Source organism: Drosophila takahashii, chromosome 2R, assembly GCF_030179915.1.
Source record: "Drosophila takahashii strain IR98-3 E-12201 chromosome 2R, DtakHiC1v2, whole genome shotgun sequence".
Classification (NCBI taxonomy): domain Eukaryota; kingdom Metazoa; phylum Arthropoda; class Insecta; order Diptera; family Drosophilidae; genus Drosophila; species Drosophila takahashii.
Genome location: NC_091679.1, coordinates 1,487,805 through 1,510,180, shown reverse-complemented (window position 1 = coordinate 1,510,180; position 22,376 = coordinate 1,487,805). Strand labels below are relative to the sequence as shown.

Here is a 22,376-nt window from a genome sequence, read left to right as displayed (position 1 = left end):
GGGCAGGTCGAACTGCCGGGTCCGAGAAAGGGCATCCGAACGGAGGTGCTAAAAGTGCCTTGAGTTTGGGCATATAGCGCAGCGCAGCGACTGCTGCCTGAAGTGCGGGCAACCCGGGCATAAGGTCGCTGACTGCTGGCAGGAAGCAAAATGCTTTCTTTGCGACTGAGCTAGGAAGGCAGATGTGAAGCAAATCGCGGGCAGCAGGAGATGCCCCATGAGCAAAAAATCGTCGGAGAGGTGAAGATCATCCAGATTAACATCAACCACTGCGAAGCCGCGCATGATCTGCTAAGCCAGACCCTGCGCGAAATCGATGCGGACATAGCGGTGATCAGTGAGCCGTACAAAAAGACCGCCGGGCCGAACTACATTTTGGGTGCGAAGAAGCTATCTGGACGATCGGCTCATCCCGACCCCAACAAGTGCGCGTCGGATCCTACTTCATCCGGGCCATGGTGAACGAGTTCTTCGTGTATAGTTGTTATCTGCCACCGCGCCTCACCCTCCCGGACTTCACATCAGTACTGGACAAATTGGTGGATGATGCACGGGGAAAGAGGAACGTGGTCATCGATGGGGACTTCAACGCATGGGCAGAGGAGTGGGGATCGGCCTACACGAACGCGAGAGGGAAAACCCTGCTCGAAACCAACTCGTCACTCGATGTAGCCCTACTAAACACAAGATCGGAACACACTTTCAGAAGAGGCGGAGCAGGCTCAGTCGTGGACCTCACCTTCTGCAGCAGCTCGCTGTTTAAACAAGCACAGAAATCTACTCCGCTAGCGATCACAAGGCCATAATTTGCGAAACAACGCGAAATCGACCGGCGGCATCAGCCTCAACACACAGCCGCTTCAATCCAAAGACGCTCCAGGAGGACGCGTTCTGCAGGACATGGAGAGACCCGGATTTGGGCGAGCACGCGGAAAGCAGCTCTGAGAAGGTAATGGAAGCCATGGTAACGGCATGCAGAGCCAGCATGAGGGAAACGAGGAGCCACCACCGTAACCTAGAACCGGTCTACTGGTGGCGAGAGGTCGCCCAGGAGGCAGGAATACGCCGAAACCCGCAGAGTTTTAAAAAGACTCATCAAGCTGACATAGAGGAAATGCTTCCTGGAACCATGCGATGCAGCCGACCAGGATCCCTCGGGCCCAGCATACAAAGTGGTGGTCAAAAAGATGAGCCAGGCAAAACCCCTTGCCGCAGGCGAAGCCAGCAAAACGAAGGAGATTGTAGAGCACCTGTTTCCAACAGTGCGCCCAGTTCCACAGCGCGAACAGGTAGCAGCAGCAGCTACATCTCTGAGTATTGTCCAAACGGATGAAATACTGAAGGTAGCCAGGGACCTGCCCGTAAGAAAGGCTCCAGATTCGGACGGCATCCCGGACATCGCAGTAAAGCTGGCGATGTTCGAGCACCCTGAAGCATTAGCTGACGTCGTCAACCATTGCCATTGCTCCATTGCGGTGGAAGATCCAGAAGCTGGTCCTGCTACCCAAGCCGAACAAGCCGACAGAGAACCCGTCGTCGTACAGCCCATATGCCTGATCGACCATATAGGCAAGGCACTAGAACGGTGCATCAGCAACAGACTGCAGGAACCATCTCAGCAGCCGGGGACCTGTCACCCATGCAGTTCGGCTTTATGAAGGCGAGATCAACGGTGGATTCAATCTCGACAGTAAAGGACATCGCTTCGAATGCAGTAGAAGGTACTAGATGGCGGGGAGGCAGTAAGGAGTACTGCCTTGTCGTGACCCTGGACATTAGAAATGCCTTCAACTCAGCGCGCTGGGATGCTGAACCAGCGTGATAGGTTATGCGGACGACATAGCAGTCGCAATCGAGGCCAAAACTATAACGGAAGCAGAGCAACTCGGAAACGAAGCAGTGGCAATTATCGAAGAGTTGCTCTCGTCGGTAGGTCTCAGCATAGCGCACCACAAAACCAAGGCGGTCCTCATATCCAGCTGCAAGGCGGTCGAGGCATCCAAGTTGGAGGCTCCTATATATGCTCAGCAAGAGCAATACGTTACCTGGGAGTCATGATAGACACGAGACTGTCCTTCAGGGAGCACCTGTTCGTAGCGAACAAAAAGGCCGCAAATGTCGCTAGAGCTCTGTCGCGTATAATGCTTAACACAAGAGGACCAAAACGAGGGCGTCGACTTCTTCTGCAGTCGGTAACTCGGGCAACAATGCTTTTTGCCGCCCCTATATGGGCCGAAGCTGTTGGCACAGAGTCGTATATAAAGGACCTGGTATCAACCTCTTAGCTATGCGCGCTAAGAGTCTGCTCCGGATTCCGTACGGAATCGGATGATGCAGCCCTTGTGATCTCCGGAATGGTCCCCATAGCCCTTCTGGCAATCGAGGCTAGGGAGATTCACGAAGAAGTCAAAGCGCTTGGAAGGCGATGCACCCCCCCACAGAGCCGCGACATCAAAACTAGAGTGAGGGAAAGGAGCTTAGGAACATGGCAGGCCCGCTGGCAGCAATCCACGAAAGGACGCTGGACCTACCAGGTCATTCCCGACATTAAGCGGTGGATGCAAAAAGGAAAAGGAGAAGTAAAGTTCTGGCTGACGCAGATCCTAAGCGGACATAGATGCTTCAGGAGGTACCTGACCAGATTCGGTCGCGACGACGACCACAGCTGCCTCCAATGTGGAGTGGAGAAGACCGGCCAGCACGTGACCTTCACCTGCTCACGGTTTTAGCGTGAAAGGGAAGAATTCCTAGGCGAGACAAGGGACCCTGTTGCCCTGGGAGACCGCATGTACGGTTGCCACTTCAAACATTTTTTATGAACCAAAAAAAAGATTAAAAATGAGCCAATTTGAATATAAAAACGCAAAATTTTTACCATATACCAAATTACCATACCAGCGGAACAATTTAGTTTCGATCTGACACTTTTGGGTTTCAGACATTAATCAAATTTAAAATTGCAAACAAAAAAATGCATTAATACAAAAATGTATTCGTTTTTTCAAGTTTAAAATATATTTTATCGCTACTAGCAAAAAAAGCCAAATTCAATTAAAATGGGCCAAAGAGCCAACGCGAAAAAAAGAGGCAGATTTGGCTCAAGAGAGCCGAATCTGGCAACCGTGACCGCGTGATCTCGGAGGAAGAGTTCTGGGCCCAGATGAACAACTTTGTCGCCGTAATCATGAAGACCCTACGGAGAATAGAGAGAGCTCGAGAGGAAGTTCGACGAGGGACCTTGAGATGAGCCCCCTGAGCTCCAGAGTAAATCCTGACCCTGCGAAGCAAAGCCACGCGGAAGTCCCGCAGGGATATCAGAACCCAAATTCTTCTCTATATTCGCTTTCTTACTATACTTTCCATGTAAAAAACTCTGTACACATCACTCCCACATCTCTATACACCCATTCCCCATAATAAACAGACTGATTAAAAAAAAAAGGCACGTGTGTCCCGTAAGTTCATGGTGCATCCCCTTTGTGCTGGTCCAAGGTCCACGGATGTACCGAGACCGTTTTGCCCTTTGGCGGCAAATGTCCTAGGTCCAGCGCGGCACCGTTATTTCACGGTCCGCCAGGTCCAAGTTAAAGTTTGCCCTGGACCTGGATGCCCTTGAATTCTGCCGCATTCTCGCTGCCTTCGCTGTTGCCAGGGCCTCCTGTTTCGAGATTTGCGGGGAGTTTAAAGACTCCTCACAGATACTAGAAAGCTAGGAACAGCGTCAATGCACACTACAGCGTGTGAGGTAGCTCCGACATTAACGACAGTGAGAAGGCACAGAATACACGGGTTCTTAGTGGGTTTTTTGCGGGTGTTGTAGTACAGTGATCTTGTAGGCTCGGCTGGCCTTGGTATTGCCACTCGTGGCCGTCGTGGCTGACTCGTTGCTCTCCTCGTTGACTGGGTGCTCCGATTCCGTAGCTCCCTCGACGATTTTTGAAGCTCCCAGAAGATGCTCGGCGCTGCTCGTCTCTGCTGCGTAGAATCGATTAATACTCGTAGCGCCTTGAACTCGCTCTAGATCAGCTGAGCGGGTTTAGGGAAGCGTCACCGTTCTCAGATTAGGGTGAACAGAGGCCGCGCTCTCTTGCTCTGTCCCGGATAGTCCCACTAGTGTGAACAGCTCAAAATTTAGTATATACCGAATACTAGATAGTGTTGCATAATTCCTACATTTGGCCAAGAACTCGAGGAGAACGCGTGCAGAGCGATATAGTTTTATAAGCTTCAATGTATTATCACCTCAATTTATCCTAATTTAATTAACCTATATAAGCACTCGATAAGCTACCCTTCTCACTAGTGTATCACTCAGATCGCGCTGGCAGTCCAAGTTACGCAGGGATACTGCCGAGCGCTTCACTTTGCTTCTACGCCTAGTGCAAACGAACGTTCCGCCCTTGCTTTTGGCTTATCGTCCGTGACGTTTCCTCGTAGCGCGATCTGTCGTGGTGTGTGGGTGCGTGGCTTGACGTTGCGTGGCTTCTGGTACGCGGGGTCTTGATCGTACCGGGACTACACGGAGTTCTCCACACGAGACCGCAAACGATCGACCGATCTCCCTTCTGGCTGATAGGTTTCTCCCCAAGCTCACGATTTCTTGTCGCAGGCTTTCAGCACTCAAACTCTGTTTGACGCTCCAGGCTAGATGCGAGGATTTAGTTGAGACAGGAATAAAAACGCATCACATTGACCTAGCCCTGTGACGCCCTCTGGACCTCAGCTACCTGTGTCTCAATTCGGAGATTCCTGGTAATCCAATCCCGAACGTCTCGACGTAGCGATCTTTCTCCTTGTAGGGTCCCAAGGCGTTGCTTCCGGCGACTCGACTGGTTGTTGTTCACTTGCAGGTCACTGTACTGGCTGACTTGCTCATTTTGATTATCTGGACTGATCTTGATAGATTGACTCTTCGTGATCGACTGATCCAGCTGCCAGCGCCCGGCGGCTTTATATAGGGCCTCCTGGTACCGTTATTTCCCCTTTGCGCTCTGTCCGCGGCATCTCTCCACTCCGGGTCCAATGTCCGTGGTTCCTGTTTGACCCACTTGTCCTTCACGCACGGTCTTAAATGGTAGTTCTGCGTGTTGCCGCTGTCCCGCTGATTTCAATGGTGTATGTGGCACGCCTGGTTTCCGCTCTGTTGCTGAGATGTGGCACTTGACCTCCTGGTCCAAAGTCCACGGCAGAGTCCAAGGTCCGGTGCCGTTCCGTTATTTCCTTTTGCACCCGACACTCTCGCTCTGTTAGAGAAGTCTCCACTCTCCCTTGTTCTCCAAACGCTCATTCTCTACACTCTCTTCGCCGCGCCGCTACTACGCTCATTCGCCGCGTAACTGGTATGCGACCGGCGATCCGTTATTCTTTCTGCTGTTATTTGTGGGGAGTTATTCAACTCCTCACACCGTGCCAAGAGTCAGCACTTGTTCCAACGCAAGCACCAGCACGGTACAAAGAGGGCCGCATCCCAAATTGGGGTTAACGGGTGGCGTTAACAGTAAGCCGATACGTGCGCCTCAGGAGCAAAAGCACCAAAGGCAACGGTAGGCAAAGCCAAGGCCACCGGCCCCCCACTGGTGCAATCAAGTACACCTACGCAGAAAGGAGGACTGCCGCCCAAACTCTGTGCTCTCAGGCAAGAAGCAACATGGCCACACTTTCGCCAGAATGGCAGAAGAAGGTTGAGTGGGCAAGGTTGGTGCATCCCAACTATGGGCAGGATAAGCCCACACAAGAAGGTGCTCAGACGAAGCGGCAACGGTCCCTCGAGCTACCAGAACCTTCGACGAAGAGAATTAAGGTCCAGCCTTCGGTCTCCTTCTCAGAGATCACCAAGGATCGAGTCATACTCGGTCTTATTGACAAGGGCAATCCGGAAGGAAGGATCACCAGGAATAAGTGGACGGCAGTGGAGTCCAACCTGTCCATCATATGCCTGCGCATTGTCCGTTAGAATCCATGCTCACCGTCCTGCTGAATTTATTAAAAATAATAAAAATTAATAACACTATGCAGCATCAAAAATTTACCTCGATGGATACTATATTTTTGGATTTGTTACGAATTCCAAAGTTAAACTGCGTTTTCCAAAAAGTTCCCCGACGCAAGGATTCTTAGCAAAAGGACCTCAAAGTTCGAAAAATTCCGAAATTGGCCAACTTTCCAAAGCTCTCAGAGGCAAACCCATTCATGGTTTGGTTAGATGCTAAAGTTTTATAAAAGATACACTCTTTATCTTTCAAACCCCATACTTAGAATAATTATAGGATTTTTATTAAGGGAGAAACAAGTTTTAGAAAACATAGTCAAAAAACATAAAAGTATACAGCTGCGGTCAAAATAGTAGTAGTGTTGCCGTCATGTGTTTTTAAAAGTTTTTTGTTGTCACTTTTCTTATCCAATTAGTCTAATAGTACAATTATAATCAATACAATATCACCAGAAGAAGATGAATTACAACAACAAACTTTTAAAACACAGGGCGGCAACACTACTACTATTTTGACCGCAGCTGTATGTTTTTAAGTTTTTTGACTATGTTTTCTGAAATCTATTTCTGCCTTAAAAAAAATTCTAAAAATATTCTAAGTATGGGGTTTGAAAGATAAAGAAGGTATCTTTTAAAAAACTTTAGCATCGAATCAATCCATGAATCCGTTTGCCTCTGAGAGCTCCGGAAAGTTGGCCAATTTCTGCATTTTTCGAACTTTGAGGTCCTTTTGCTAAGAATCCTTGCGTCGGGGAACTTTTTTGAAAACGCAGTTTATCCTGGGAATTCGTAACGAATCCAAAAATATAGCATCCATCGAGGTAAATTTAAAAAGCACTAAAAATGCTGCACAGTGTAATTATAAAAATTTGTTAATCGCCATTCTGTTAGGTTTTCATGTTATTTGTTCTTAATTGTACTTTACGTTTTATAGCCATTAAATTGGCTATGAGTTACACTATAAAAAAGCTGTTTCATCAATTTTATTTCCATAAAATGTCAAAAAAGCCCTATGCAGGCCGATGGTATCGTGGTAGCTGAAAAAACCTCGATATTGCCGCTGAAAGGCCCCCACTCGATAGTATCGATTGTTCCATTGATGTTTTCACAGCTCTAGCAAGAAGGGGACATAAACCAGACGGTTATGGTCTTAAGTAAGAGTCAGTTGCGCCAATCGAAGCGGCTCGGGTCTGTCAATTTGTCAGTCTGTCAGTCTGTCAGTCTGTCAGTCTGTCAGTCTGTCAGTCTGTCAGTCTGTCAGTCTGTCAGTCTGTCCGTCTGTCCGTCTGTCCGTCTGTCCGTCTGTCCGTCTGTCAGTCTGTCCGTCTGTCCGTTTCTATGCGAACTAGTCCCTCGCTATCGCGATGAAACTTTCCCAAAAATCTTCTTTCTATTGCAGGTAGTACATATGTTCGAACGAGCCGGATCGGACCACTATATCTTATGGCTCCCATAGGAATAATCAAAAAAATAATAGAAAAACTATTGTAACTTTGTAGAAAGTAGGCGTTTTGATTTTTGACAATGTAAAAACAACATTTTAAGTACTTTTTATACCCTTGGCTGGCGAAAATACTCCAGCTGAACCCTCCACGAGGCTGCCGGCTGGGCAATGGTCACTGCATTACCCCGAGCAGGGTAATGCATTGTCGCTTGTCCTGCCCGGGGCAATGCAGTGAATCAGTAGCCATGGTTGGAGGTGCCTTGCGGTAGGCATAAAACGCAAGTGGGTGGTTCCCCGGAAAAACAAACCAGTATGGACGGAGATAAGGAGCAAATCAGGGCTGGGATGTCAGCCCAAACGTCGGTGGGAAGTATGACTAAGACCATCGGCGGGCACGGGGAGGAGCAATCCTCTCTGCGTGTCGCCAGCGGTCGAACCCCTGGGATGTCGGGAGCAGGTCATTCCAGCGGCAAAGTTACTGCCATAACATCTCAGGCAAAGTTAAGCCGCACGGGTGCCGTAGTTGTAGTAGACTCGGACTCGGAGAGCGTGCTACACGAAGCCAAAACAAGCCATACCCGCTTGCCGGTTCCAGGTTCCAACTCCCCGCGTAGGGAAGGGCCGAAGCGTACAAGCGAGGGGATGAAGGCCAAGGCGCAGTACAAGGCAGCCCTCAAGATCAAGAGCCGGCTCAAGGACAAAGCGGACCTTTCCCAGGAGGAAAAGGAAAAGATATCCTGGGCAGAGCAAAGGATTGAAGAAGGAAGGCTGCACTTCGCAAGCAAACCCGCGATGGCGTCGACAGGCGGATTTGCCAACAAGGTGGAGGAGATGCTTGCCAACAAAAGGCAACGCTCACACGAGGGCTAAAATCAGTGATGTAGTCAACCGACACCTGATCGTGGCACTCATTGACAGGAACGACGAAAATGGGAAGATGACGGAGGCGCGCTGGAAGATCGTCCATGCGCGACTGATCGATTCTCTCTTTGCACGGATGGATGAATCACCCACAGCCCCCATGCACACATTCGATGGTGCAGGGTGGTTGAACGGCGTGAAAATCCTGACGTGCAACGACGATCCGACTAGGAAGTGGCTGACGCAAACGGTCTGCCAACTGGCACGTCGCAATCCAAGGGGATCGGGCGCTGAAGCTGCTTCAACGGCAGAATCAGACGTCCCACATGGCCAGCCCTCTACCCAACGAGGGGGGCCAAAGTGTGGTTCTTGAAATCAACAAGGAGGCGGAGGATCTGCTGTACCCAAGATTCGGGAAGATGGCGTGGGGCATGGGTAGCGTCTACCTGCGCCTCAAGAAGCGACACCCCAACGACAAAGGCGCACACATCCTGCAAGCAGGCGAGGTGGAGAAGGACCTAGGTCTGGAAGCCATCGTGGATGCCGCCCAGGAACTTGCTCTGGACGACTGGAAGACAAAGAGGACGGTGACCTGACTGTAATAGCCAACCCGTCGAGCGGAGATGAGCCAGCCACCCATGACGTTGAGGGTGCTGCAGCTCAATCTTCATAAAAGCAGACTCGCATCGGCGGAGCTCCTTATTGCCCTAGAGCAAGGGTCCGTCGACATAGCCTTGGTTCAAAAACCATGGATTGCCTCGGGCAATATCGTGGCCGGACTAAGGTCCTCAAACTACAATACATTCTACTCACCAACGGTAAGCAGGAACAGAAGCGCCGTACTTGTGCGGAAGGGTATCCATGCTAACCTTATGCCTCATTACAGCTCTGACGACTTGACTGCGGTGATGCTAGAAAGCGAGGAGCAGCGCCTCTTAGTAGCCTCCTGCTACATGGCACACGACAGATCGGCGCCACCAGACGAGCTCGCTGAGCGAGCTAGCTGCCGCTAGCTGTACCGGCAAAAAAGGCGATGCACAAGGCACCGGACAGCAATGCCAGCCAAAGTGCTAAAAAGGGGAAACACGCTGGGACAGAGAGCACCAGCAAGCCAAAAAAACCTGGGAAGAAGCCTGAGGAATGGCAACAGGTTAGACAGAAGATAAGGAAACCAAGGATGCGGCCGCCTCGCAATGACGCGATAGTGATCGCCACCTCCTCTGGAGGGTCCTATGCGGACATCCTTAAAAAGGTTAAGGCTGAACCGCAGCTGAAAGAGCTAGGACAAGCCGTACAGGCTGTCAGGCGCACAGCTAAGGGGGAATTACTAATCCTCCTAAACAAGGTATCTGACCCAAAAACCGCGGAGCTTCAGAACACAATGCAGGCGGTCCTGGGCAGCAATGTTGATGTCAGAGCGCTGACTGAGACAATGCTGGTCGAGGTAAAGGATATAGACGAGATCACCGAGAAAACGGACATTCTATGTGCGGTTAAATCACAGTTCGATGTGGAGCTGCCAGAATCCGCGGTGATGAGTCTAAGGACGGCATACGGTGGCACGCAAACTGCAACACTTAGAGTCATGCCTGACATAGGGAGACGGCTCATAGAGAGGGGAAAAATCAGGCTGGGTTGGACTTCGTGTAGAATCCGCCCAAAGATAACACCTAAAAGGTGTTTTAAGTGTATGGAGCTTGGCCATATAGCCGGGAACGGGATCCAAGAGGACTGCACAAAATGCTGCTACAACTGCGGCGCAAAGGAGCACCAAGCCAGAGGCTGCAAGACAAGGGCCTGCTGCATGCTCTGCAAACGCAAGAAGGAGAAGGATTGCGACCACCCAACAATGGGAAATGCCCGTACTTCAGGAGGGCTATGCAAGGGCTTAGGGGTAAATGAAGTTCCTTCAAATAAACCTAAACCACTGCACTATGGGGCATTTGACCACTTTTGTTGGCCGAAATTAATAACTCGGTCATTTCAAAAGATATTGACATGAAACTTTACCAGTTGCCATTTCTTATCCCCCCGCATATTATATATGATAATCATCCGGATCGGAAAACGATATCATATAGCTGCCATAGAAACGATCAAATTAACTTTGCTGTTTTTGGAGATAAATGCACATAACTTTAGAAATAGCAATTATGTAAGTTTTTAAAACAATATTAACAGTTTTGTACAAATCGGACGACTATATCCCAAAGTTCTCAAAAAAAGGGGCAAATGAAAGAATTTACTTTACATTTGTACGACTTTTTGTTCAAGTTGTAGCGGAACTTTCGTTTTAAAGCCGCTAAAGTCCACTTAAGTTAGTCAATTACAAAGCTAAGTATTTCTACTATATTTTGATAATAATTTAAAGTCACGAAAGTCCTTACTTCCTTAGCCACCAGTGCAAACGATAGGAGTTTGTGAAATTTGAGGTTATGGTCTAAAAAATTAAATTACAGAAAAAGTGGCAATAAGTGGCGATTCTGACCATATACATTTTAACAACAATTAAATAATCTACAAATCCCAATAGGTTCCAGAAGTGGACTCCGCTGGACTCACTTTGTTGCTCCATTTGAAAATTAGTTTTCTTATAAAAATGTACTTGTTAGACCACTCCCTTTAACACTCATTTGTAAGAAAAAACCGTCTCATTTTTGTCGTCGAACCACACAACTACTTAGTAAATAGCATAATCCTTTAAATCCAATCCAAAAAGTTTACTTGGATTGCTTAAAAACTTAAATTTAAAGCACTTTAAAACTGCAAGCAAAAAGTCGAAATTCAACAGCTCGATAATTGCATATCGAACAGCTGATTTAACAGCTCCTACCTTAACAGAGGCTACCTCCATCGGATTTCTGTAAACGTAACATTGTTAAATGGTCTTTTGTTAACACATCCCCAAACAACATTTTTTGTTTCAACGACTTTTAAAAAATGGGTTTTGGCCAACCAAAGTGGTCAAATGCCCCATAGTGCACTGTGCGGTTGCCCAATTGTTGCTGGAGCAAAATGTCATCGAGGAAAACGTAGACATTGCACTCATAAGCGAGCAATACAGGAATAGAAATTCCGGAGAATGGCTAGCAGATGATAGCCAAAAATCGGCAATATGGAGCTGCGGAAATCCGAAGCTTCAGATTAGCAGAAAAAAAAGCGGAAATTGCTTCGCTAGGGCCCATGTGAATAGTATAGCGTTCTATAGCTGTTACCTGCCGCCAAGCCTTAGCCTTCGCCAGGCAATATCTGTACTTGAAGGGATTGCAGAAGATGCCCGGGAAAATTGCCCAGCCGTAATAGCCGGGGACTTTAACGCCTGGGCTACCGACTGGGGCTTTCCCCGAACAAATCCGAGGGAAAGGCGCTACTGGAGAGCTTCGCCGCACTTGACCTAGTGCTGCTGAACTCTGGAACGAAACCGACTTTTTCTAGAGCCGGCACCAGTTCCATCATTGACCTCACATTTGTGAGCGCTGGATTGGCCTCGGGCTCCAGCTGGGAGGTTAGTGACACCTACATGGGTAGTGACCATGCAGCAATAATCTGCACGATAAAGTCCAGAAATGGCCCACCACGGGTTCCTAGGACCGTGGCAGGGTACAAAATAGAAACGCTAGACGTGGAGATGGTACAGATGTTCTTCGAGGACCTCTCCACTAGCGGTTCAGCTGAAGAACGGGCAAACCACATCGCAGACTACACCAAACTAGCCTGTGATGCATCTATGCAGAGAAAGGGAAGAAACCCATCAGGAAGAAGACCTGCATACTGGTGGAACCAATCCATTGCGGAAGCCAGGAAAGACTGCCACAGGGCAAGACGCGCATACCAACGCTCAAGAGGGAGGCCCGATTTTGAGGCACTACAACTAGTTTTCAGGGAAAAAAGACGAGCCCTGGAAAAAACAATAAAAGAAAGCAAACGCAGGTGCTTTAACAATATATGCGAAGAAATAGACTCCAACCCACGGGGCTTCGCATATAAACTCGTCACAAAACGGCTTCGGGTATTTAGTAGGCCATCGCCGACATGCCCAGTCGCCCTAAAAAGGATAGTGGAAACACTATTCCCAGAGCAAGAGAGTATGGCGCGAACCTCACAGATCGTGAACACGGCGAGCATAAAGCTCACAAGTGCCGAAGAAGTCCTCCGGGTATTGAAGACAATACTGGACGACAAGGCACCGGGACCAGATGGCATCCCGAACAAAGTCCTTAAAATTGCCATAAAGGCAAACACAAAGGAGTATGTTGACATGTATAACGCATGCCTAACAGAAGGTGTGTTCCCTAGTCGCTGGAAACAACTGCGGCTGGTACTCATACCAAAGGGGGACAAGCCGGCGGAGGAGCCTTCTTCATATAGGCCACTCTGCATGCTAGATACGGTGGGTAAAATTCTCGAAAGAATAATCCACTCCCGGCTAGAAGGTGCCCTTGTCGAAACTAACGGCCTCTCAGAGATGCAGTACGGTTTTCGGAAGGGACTATCTACCATTGACGCCGTCGGTAAACTGTGTGAAATCGCAGATAAAGCCATCGAGGGGAAAAGGTGGCTGTACGGCACTAAGCAGTACTGCATAGCGGCAACGCTGGATGTTAAAAACGCATTCAAATCCGCTAGCTGGGACCATACTCTAAATGCATTGAGAAACCTAAATGTTCCAATGTATATACAGAGAGTAATAGCGAGCTACTTCGAAGGCCGCCTGCTCCTGTACAAAACTGATTCCGGGCAATCGACCCCCAGGGTGAGCGGGGGAGTCCCACAAGGATCAGTCCTAGGCCCATTGTTATGGAATGCCATGTACGATGGGATCCTTACGATCACGATGCCAGAAGGGGCACGACTCATTGGCTTTGCCGATGACGTAGCCATAGTAGTTTCTGCAAAGAAACTCCCAGATGCGCAGAAGATCTGCAACGAAGCTGGGAAACGAGCAAGCGCATGGCTCGACGCCAAGGGACTCACCTTGGCAGCGCACAAGACGGAAGCAGTCCTGATAAGTAGCAGGCAGGTAGTAGAGACGGCAACTATCAAAATTGGAGAAGCCACAATAAAATCTCGCCCAAGCCTAAAATACTTGGGTGTCATGATTGACCACCGGCTAACCTTCAAAGATCATCTAGCGTACGCTAGTGGCAAGGCAGGTAGGACCGCGGCCGCAATCTCGAGGATTATGGCAAATACTCGGGGACCGAGGCAACCAGGTCGGAGATTACTGGTAAGCGTTGTCACATCGACGCTGATGTACGCTGCTCCCATATGGGCCCGAGCCACTGAAACGGAAAGTTATATGCAAGAAGCCGACTCCGTGCAGAGGCTGTGTGCCCTGCGGGTATGCTGTGCGTTCCGCACGGTATCCCATGATGCGGCATTGGTAATATCGGGAATCATACCGATCGACCTGCTGGCACTGGAATCAGTGGAGATCCGAGCAGGCAGCTCAGGAATCGCACCTGCTGAACCCCTACGGAAAAGGTGCAGAGAACTTACCATTGCGAAGTGGCAAGAGAGATGGGAACGAAGTAGCACAGGACGTTGGACGTATAAGCTTATCCCAGAACTGCAGAGATGGCTGGGAAGGAAGCATGGACATGTGGACTTCTACTTAACGCAACTGTTGACAGGACATGGATGCTTTAAATACTATCTAAATAGGTTTAAGCATGAAAGTTATCCGCACTGTCCACTCTGCGAGTCGGATAACGAAGACGCAGAACACGTGTTTTTTGTCTGTCCGAGATTTGAAAATGAACGAAGAGATCTGAGCATGAGGGTTGGGAGGACGCCAGCCGCTTGTAACCTGGTGGATATTATGCTTGACTCAGAAGAAAATTGGTCTGCTGTATGCAACATGGCCACAATAGTACTCAAAAAACTGCGCATCGCAGAAAGACTGCGAAATTCCAATAGGATAGAATCCTAGAGAGCCCTAAGGGCATTCCCCCCCCGGCGAAGTAATACCTAACGGCAGTACCGCCGGGGAAGCGGGGAGGGGGTGGAGTTTTTACTGGGTTAGAGTCCCAGACTTCGGCAAGCTAGCCCAGCTCCGAGTTGGCTTTCGATGCTTTTCACCACCACTAACAAAAAAAAAAAAAAAAGAAAACCAGACGAGCTGAGCAGCTTGGTGGAGCTAGGCTCGAAGGATGACCAACTCCTCATTGGTGCAGATGCCAATGCACACCACAGCGTGTGGGGAAGCTCAGACATCAACGACAGAGGTGAGTCACTCTTAGACTTTATTCTATCTACTAATATATATATATAGCAAACGTGGGGGAGGAGCACACCTTCGTAAGTCCCAACTCGTCAAACGTGCTAGATATAACACTTGTAAAGGGTCAGAGTACTTTGGTCTTCGAATGGAGGGTTCTAAGAACACCATCTTTCTCGGACCATAGGTATATTCAGTTCAGATATGATTTTAAAAGCATTCCAAAAGTAGCTGTCTATAGAAACCCCCGGAACACGAACTGGGAAAAGCTTACAAGAACAGTGACCTCGAAACTCGCGACCAGCCCAGGCATAGTAAAATCCGCGAGAGGCATAGAAAGGTCCCTAGAGACCCTGTCCAAGGAATTACTGTACGCATCCAGTAATTCCTTGGACAGGCTCACGCATCATGCCCGACTTCAAGAACAAGGAAGAAGACCAGGCCACCATGGTCGACTCGGGAACTTACACTCCAAAGACATAACCTCCGAGAATTCTTCAAAATCGCCAAAAGGCAGGCGATGAGACTGAGAGCAGTAACAGCACTTATGCAATCGCACTTCCCAGGATGCACGGATGTCTTAGACGCCAGCACGCTCCTTTGCGGGCTACAAGGCACCAGGACTAGATGGAATATTTCCAGCCATGTTACAGGCGACCAAGGAAAGGATCACCCCATGGCTATATTAAATATACTCTGCATGTCTAAGCACGGGCTATATCCTAATCCAATGGAGGACCTCTCGGATTGTCTTCCTCCCAAAAGCGGGAAAGTGCAGTCACGCGAGCCCCAAGGATTACAGGCCGATAAGCCTCAGCTCTTTCATACTCAAGACACTGGAAAAGCTGCTGGATCTACACATCAGAAATGATGTAGGGAGGCTCATGTCATCCAACCAGCACGCCTACACCAAGGGGAAATCTGTAGAAACGGCACTACAGTCGCTAGTAGCAACCGTTGAGAGAGCCCTACACATTAAGGAATATGTGCTTGGAGTATTCAATGTCAAGACGGATGCTATAATGGATCGCTGCTCAGCTGCATGCGGTTACATTCAAAATGGGGCACCGCTACCATGGTAAAGGGAGCACACAGAGGCAAACCACAAGGTGGGGTCCTCTCGCCTCTCCTATGGAATTTGGTAGTCGACGATCTAATCAAGAGATTAGCCCCAATCAAGCCCCAAAAATAAAAGCCTATGCGGACGACATAGGCATAATTATTACGGGAGTTTGTCCATCGACCCTCAGCTCTATAATGGAATCAACACTCAGGGGTATATGTGAGTGGGCGGAAAAGATGGGACTCAGTATCAATGCGGACAAAACGGACCTCATTCTCTTTACTAAAAGATACAAGGTACCAAAATGGACCCCCCCGAAAATCGGCGTAACCAGGCTAACCCCAAAAACACAGGTCAAGTACCTAGGCACAGTACTGGAATGCAAGCTGGCATGGAGACCCAAAGTAGTGGAAAGGGTGAAAAAGGCCACCATTGCGCTATATACATCCAAGAAGATGCTTAGCAGCACATGGGACCTGTCACCTGCTCTGATGCACTGGATCTACACCTCGGTGGTGCGTCCGACTCTGCTGTATGGAGCCTTAGTGTGGTGGCAAGCCACTGAAAAGACGACGTACACCGAGCTTATGGAGAGAATTCAGCGGCAGGCATTGGTCTGCAAAACGGGGGCGCTGAATTCAACCGCAACTAAAGCTCTAGAAACGATCCTCGGAATCTACCCCATAGACATCCACGCACAACTGACTGCAGGAAAGGCAGCAAAACGTCTGTTTGCATCAGGTAACATAGTTCAATCGGCCGAGGTTAAAACAATCTCGTTCATGGGCCCAGATGACTGGAAAACGGGTCGGGACCAGACTCAACACCTCAATATATACACGGACGGCACCAAGATGGAAGGAGGAGTAGGAGCGGGCTTATACTGTACGGACCCTGAAATAAGGCTGTCCTTTAAGCTACCCAATGACTGCAGCATATTCCAGGCGGAAGTCTTCGCCATAAGGAAAGCTGCTGAAGTGGCTCAAAATATAAATCGACCACACGATGTGGTCAACTTGTTCGTGAACAGCCAAGCGGCGATAAGATCCATGCAGTCGTCAACAGTCAATTCCAAAAACGTGATGGCGAGCAGGGAAGCATTAGACAACCTTAGCACGACAAAGTCATTGCGGATCTATTGGGTTCCCAGTCACCAGGGCATCGATGGCAACGAAACAGCTGACGTTCTTGCAAAGGAGGGCGTAGAGCTGGCGAGCGACAGAACGGAGAACGTGCCTGTTTCCCTCCGAACGCTCCAAAGCGCCCTGGAGAAACAGGCGGACACGCGAGCAAAAAGCAGGTGGAGGAATACCAAGACCTGCCGAATCTCAAGAACTATGTGCAAAGAGCGCAACGACAAACTCAGCCAGTATGTACTGCGTCTACCACGGAAAGACTGCAGACTGTTAGTGGGAATCCTTACAGGCCACTGTCTGGCCACATCACACGCAACCACACTCGGAGTACTCAACAGCCGCGCCTGCAGGAAATGTGATGAATCGGGGGCTATCGAAACCCTGGAACATCTTATCTGTACTGGCATCACTAGGAGACGCCTCCAGCAGGGAACCAGGAGAACTACTTGCCTTCGCCAAAAACACCTCGATCCTTATGGATATAAAAACCGCTTAACTTATCTCAAGGTTCATGCGCATCAACCGGACAACTAAGGGCCATCGGTTGGGGCTCATCTTGTGGGCTTTCAAAGATTTCCACAAACAAAGCTTAAAATAAAAATATCAACTTGGTTGGTTGAAAACTGTGGGAATGGTTGATGTTTTAATCAAACAATTTCGCATTTTTCGAGAGTCCTGGGAGTCCTTAGGAGCCGAATTTGAAAAAATCATTTCTTAGTGCACACCTCCCCTAACACACGATTCAGACCCAATTTTTTACAGAATTTTAGGTCTTATGGTTTGGGTTTGGACATGACGCAAATCGACATCTACTCTTTTATAGTAATACTCGATATTTTATTTCAATATTTTTGTTTTCATTAATTTTTTTTAATTTTTTACCCTGATTAGAATTATATTAATAACAATTTGTCAATATCTCAACGTTTGAAAACTAATAAATAGTTTGATGATCAGTTTTCTGCATCATAAAAATAAAAGCAATTTTAACCCTCTACTGCATGAGCATAGAAATAATAAAGGAAGAATTTTGTTGAATGTAATTATGTGTTTATTTAGGCAAAAATAATATATATTTGGACTTTTTTTTGGGGGGGGGGCATAGTTTGGGGTGGGAGAAATGGGGCCATATATGGCTTTGTATGCATTCTGCTGATTCCATAGTTTGCCATATATGGCTCTGTATGCATGTATACATTACTTCATGTGAAAGTTGGTGAAACAGTTTCATTTGTCGTTGTAGCATAGAAATACATTGCATTTCTCGCAAAAGGTGTATGAGCGGAAAGAACATTGTGCCATGTATAATTTCTTGACCAAGAGTCGAATTCCAATAGACTCTTGAAGATGGTAATTGTACTAACGACATGTATATGACCATGCCTATAAATTGATCTACTTCATTTCGAGTAATACCAGCGGGCTTATTTATATCTACTTGGAGTGCATATAGATTTGACTGATCAACCAAGAAATTCATCAAATCGTCGTTAAAAAAAAAATTAAAAAAGTCTGCCGGTGTCTCCAGTTCATTGATACAAGTTGAAAGATTGGTATTTCCTTGAAATGGAAAGGTCTCATTCGAATACGGTGGTAAGTGACCAGCTTTCCATTTCGGTGCTTCTGTCTTTTTTCTTGACACTGGCTTTGGCTTTGCTTTAGAAGTGCACGGCTTTTTACAGATGTCATCGGAACTACTCTCATTGGTCTCCGAAATATAAACATCAACGACTTCGTCTTCGGAATCGGCTATGCTGTCATCTTCACTTAGAAACGGATCATCGATTTCGTTCGCGTATTGCAAACTACCGTAAAATAATTGTGCATTCATTTCTAAAAGAGAACAAGAACAATTGATAAGCTAATATGCTAATAATGCATATGTACATAGAATATAAACATGCACGCGTTACTGCATATAGAGCCATATATGGCGTCCACAGTTTTGTGCATAGAATAGTATATGTGATGCTCACCTATAGTCAAATTCTATTTTTTTTGAACGAAAACTTTATATTCTCTTAGAAAAAAATACTTTTCAGTGATAAAACTGATTTTTAGTGTAGTAATTTTAATTTCACCACAATTCACTTTCGTTCGTCTGCTTGAGACGCGAGCGCAAAACTGATTGAAACTTGAGATAAGGCAACACAAAGAAGTTCTGAGTATAGACATCTAACAGAAAATAGTTGAAAGAGAATAAGTGATAACAAACGGTTTATTAAATGTACCGTTTTATTGCAAAAAAAATTATTGAAAGTGAGAAGCCATATATGGCTTTGTATGCGGTAGAGGGTTAAGGAAAATTTCGACTGTATAAATAAGCCTAATGGGATTTCTGTGATTCAACCGATATTTTAAATTTAACGTTTACCTAAAAATAAGGCGCAAAGAAAACATTTCCGATATAATGGATTTTTTAACCGCGCATTTTAAATGTGGTATTTTCATTTTCCCCTTGTCCGGTCACACTTAAAGTGCGACAGCAGACAGCATACATACATTCATGCTCGACTTTATACCAGGGATCGCACGTAAGAATTACTTTTTTAAAAAAATTGACAAATAAGTCTTATTTTTCAATTTTTATTATAAAAGTTGACAAAAAACTCTTATGCTTCAATTTTGTTGATTTTTATAATAAAAATTGAAGCATAAGAGTTATTTGTCAACTTTTATAATAAAATAAAGATTGAATTGAAATAACTCTTGAACTGTGGGGTACATTGGTTTAAAATTTATATATGTATAATCTACGCTTTAATACCTTTCTGTTGATATGCCATATGTCCCCAACATATTTTTTATAATAATAATATTTTTTACATCATCAAAAATATTTTGGGGACATATGGCATATCAACAGAAAGGTATTAAAGCGTAGATTATACATATATAAATTTTAAACCAATGTACCCCACAGTTCAAGAGTTATTTCAATTCAATTTTTATTATAAAAGTTGACAAATATTTGTTGATTTTTATAATAAAAATTGGAGCATAAGAGTTATTTGTCAACTTTTATAATAAAAATTGAAAAATAAGACTTATTTGTCAATTTTTTTAAAAAAGTAATTCTTACTTGCGATCCCTGCTTTATACAAAGTGCGCCAGCAAAACATACATACATGGGCAGTTCTTTTACAAACCGAACGGATTTGGCCAAACAAAAAATTTTACATTTTTGATTTGTCTGAAACTTTTTTTACGTGTACTAATTGGAAAATACAACATTTTTTTTTTGTTTAGTTTGCCAAAAAACGTGAATTTTGAAAAAGTACCCTCTCATTGAAAATCTGTATCTCCGGTTGTAGTAATCCGATTGACTTCGTGTCTTTCGCATTAATTCCTCTACAACCTCTTCTTAAAAAACAATGTTTTCAAAAATGAGTTTTTAATATGTTAAAAATAAAAACAAATTAAGATTTAAAAAAAATTTTTGTAGCGGGTTACCCACAAAAAAAATTTTTTTTTTAATTTAACATATGCGCTATATTGTAAGTTTTAATCGGTTTTTTGTCAAAAAGGTGGAGCCATGTTTAGTTTTTAAAATATCGGATTTCTTTTAACAAGGCCTCGGCTTTTTCCATGAAAAAACGTCGCAGCATGTAGGCCTACTGTCTCACTCTTATCGGATCCTTATGGAATTCATGTTTTCTCATCGTTTACTAGTCCTTTAACAATTTTTAAAGATTTAAAGTTAACTTTTAAGTGTTTTGACAATTTCTGAATGACAAAAAGTAAAAAGTCATTTTTTAATCTATTAAAAACTTACAATTATTTATTTAACCATCCATTTAATAAAAAATAATTTTAAAATTTATTTATTATATAAAATTTATTATTATAAAATAATTATTTTAGTAATTAGTGTAATTTTTTTTAGATTTTTATGTCAGTCTGTTCTCGGTGGAATTTGCTACTGACCGTTTTTTAGGGGTCGAACTTTATATATGAAGGACGTTGATGCACTACGAGCAGTACAAACAAGTGGCCCAACGATACCAAGCACGTGCTTGTTACGCGCGGGACCCTTTACCAATTAGGTCAAAAATGCGAGTTCACGAGGAAAATACATGAAACAAATAAAGATTATAATGGCTAAAACTAAGATTGAAGCAAATGAGATAAAATTTTAGTTTTTAATACAGGGATAGATGTTGAAGTGCAAATTAAAAGATAAAGATTGTTATAATTTGTACATAGAACGCGAAAGGGCTCATGCAGAATAAAATTTGATGTACATCGAGGCAAATTAAGAGGGTAATAATTTCGTGTTAGTCTAACGGGGACATGAAAAGTTAAACGGTTTATCAGTTCTACAAAATCGATATCACCTGTTATAAGATTTAGCATAAAAATAGTCCAAGACTTATTCTACGATTTTCAAGTGTAGGTAAAATAAGCGATAGTAATCTACTCTGGTAGGGAGGTAGCCTTACGTTTTGATCCCAGTTCAAACTACGAAGGGCAGAAAGGAGAAATTTTTTTTGTACCGACTCAATACGGTCGATGTGCACTTGATATTGTGGACTCCGAACTGAAGAACAATATTCCAAAATAGGACGGACAAGGGAGGTAAATAATAATCTGGTTGTATTAGGGTCATCAAATTCTTTTGACCAACGCTTTATAAACCCAAGAACACTCATAGCTTTATTGACAATGGCCATTATGTGGCAGTCAAATTTAAGTATTATACGGTCTATATACGGTCGAGTGGTGTATTTTAAAGAGAATAACTAATAAACGTAGGAGTACCCCTATAAAACGTCATAACGTTGCATTTAAGGCAGTTCAGATTTAAAAGGTTGTACTCACACCATCCCTGAAAAGAATCAATATCTGACTGTAAGTTGAAACCTGACCCTATATCTTTATACGATAAACAAAGCTTAACATCATCAGCGTACATTAGTACACGAGAATGTGCTACGATAGTAGGAAGATCGTTAATAAACAAAGTAAACAGGAAAGGGCCTAAATGACTACCTTGAGGAACTCCAGATGTCACGTAAATTATCTTAGAAACAGCGCTCTTAAATATAACCCTCTGAGTCCTACCATTCAAGTAACTTGAAATCCATGTTAATAGATTACATGCAAACCCCAGCTGATCTAATTTGAATAAAAGGAGAGAGTGGTTAACAGAGTCAAAGGCCTTACTAAAATCTGTATATATTACGTCAGTCTGCATTTTATTCTTAAAACCATTTATTACAATAGATGACAATTCAAGAAGATTGGTGGTGGTCGATCTTTGCTTAACAAAACCATGCTGACACGGTGATATAAGCGAGGAACATAAATGTTGCAAATGAGAAGTAATAATACGTTCAAATGCTTTAGGAATTGCCGACAATTTAGAAATACCTCTATAATTCTGGGCATCCACCTTCGCACCCTTTTTGTGGAGTGGAATAATGAAAGAGTCCTTCCAGATAGTTGGAAAAACTGATGATGAAATAGACAAATGAAAAAGTTTAAGAATCGGTTTACAAATGGTTGAAGCACAAAACTTAAGCACACACCCAGAGAGTCCATCTGGACCGGGAGAATACGTTGGCGTTGTTGTCCGCAATTTCAGAATCCGACGATGCTGATTTTGAGTTTAAACGTACCGCTGAAGGCAAAGCCGAAGACTTACGCTTGGCATTAACAAA

General features: G+C 45.4%; 2 protein-coding genes across 2 annotated transcripts; both read left to right on the top strand.

The window, feature by feature from the left end:
- The first annotated feature begins 210 nt into the window (after positions 1-210).
- Positions 211-806, top strand: LOC138912704 (uncharacterized). The gene is made up of 2 exons (XM_070213962.1): positions 211-425; positions 482-806. The coding sequence occupies exons 1-2, from the start codon at positions 211-213 to the stop codon at positions 804-806; spliced, it is 540 nt and encodes a 179-aa protein (XP_070070063.1).
- A 14,767-nt stretch (positions 807-15,573) lies between these two features.
- On the top strand, positions 15,574-17,247 carry LOC138912691 (uncharacterized). Its single transcript, XM_070213945.1, has one exon. The coding sequence runs from the start codon at positions 15,574-15,576 to the stop codon at positions 17,245-17,247; it is 1,674 nt and encodes a 557-aa protein (XP_070070046.1).
- The last annotated feature ends 5,129 nt before the right edge of the window (positions 17,248-22,376 follow it).

Excerpts from the sequence above, each read along its gene's own strand:
- LOC138912704 (XM_070213962.1), top strand. The coding sequence starts at position 211 with ATGCCCCATGAGCAAAAAATCGTCGGAGAGGTGAAGATCATCCAGATT. Across the intron at positions 426-481 it reads GCTCATCCCGACCCCAACAA|TTGTTATCTGCCACCGCGCC; the intron begins GTGCGCGTCGGA and ends CTTCGTGTATAG.
- LOC138912691 (XM_070213945.1), top strand. The coding sequence starts at position 15,574 with ATGGGGCACCGCTACCATGGTAAAGGGAGCACACAGAGGCAAACCACA.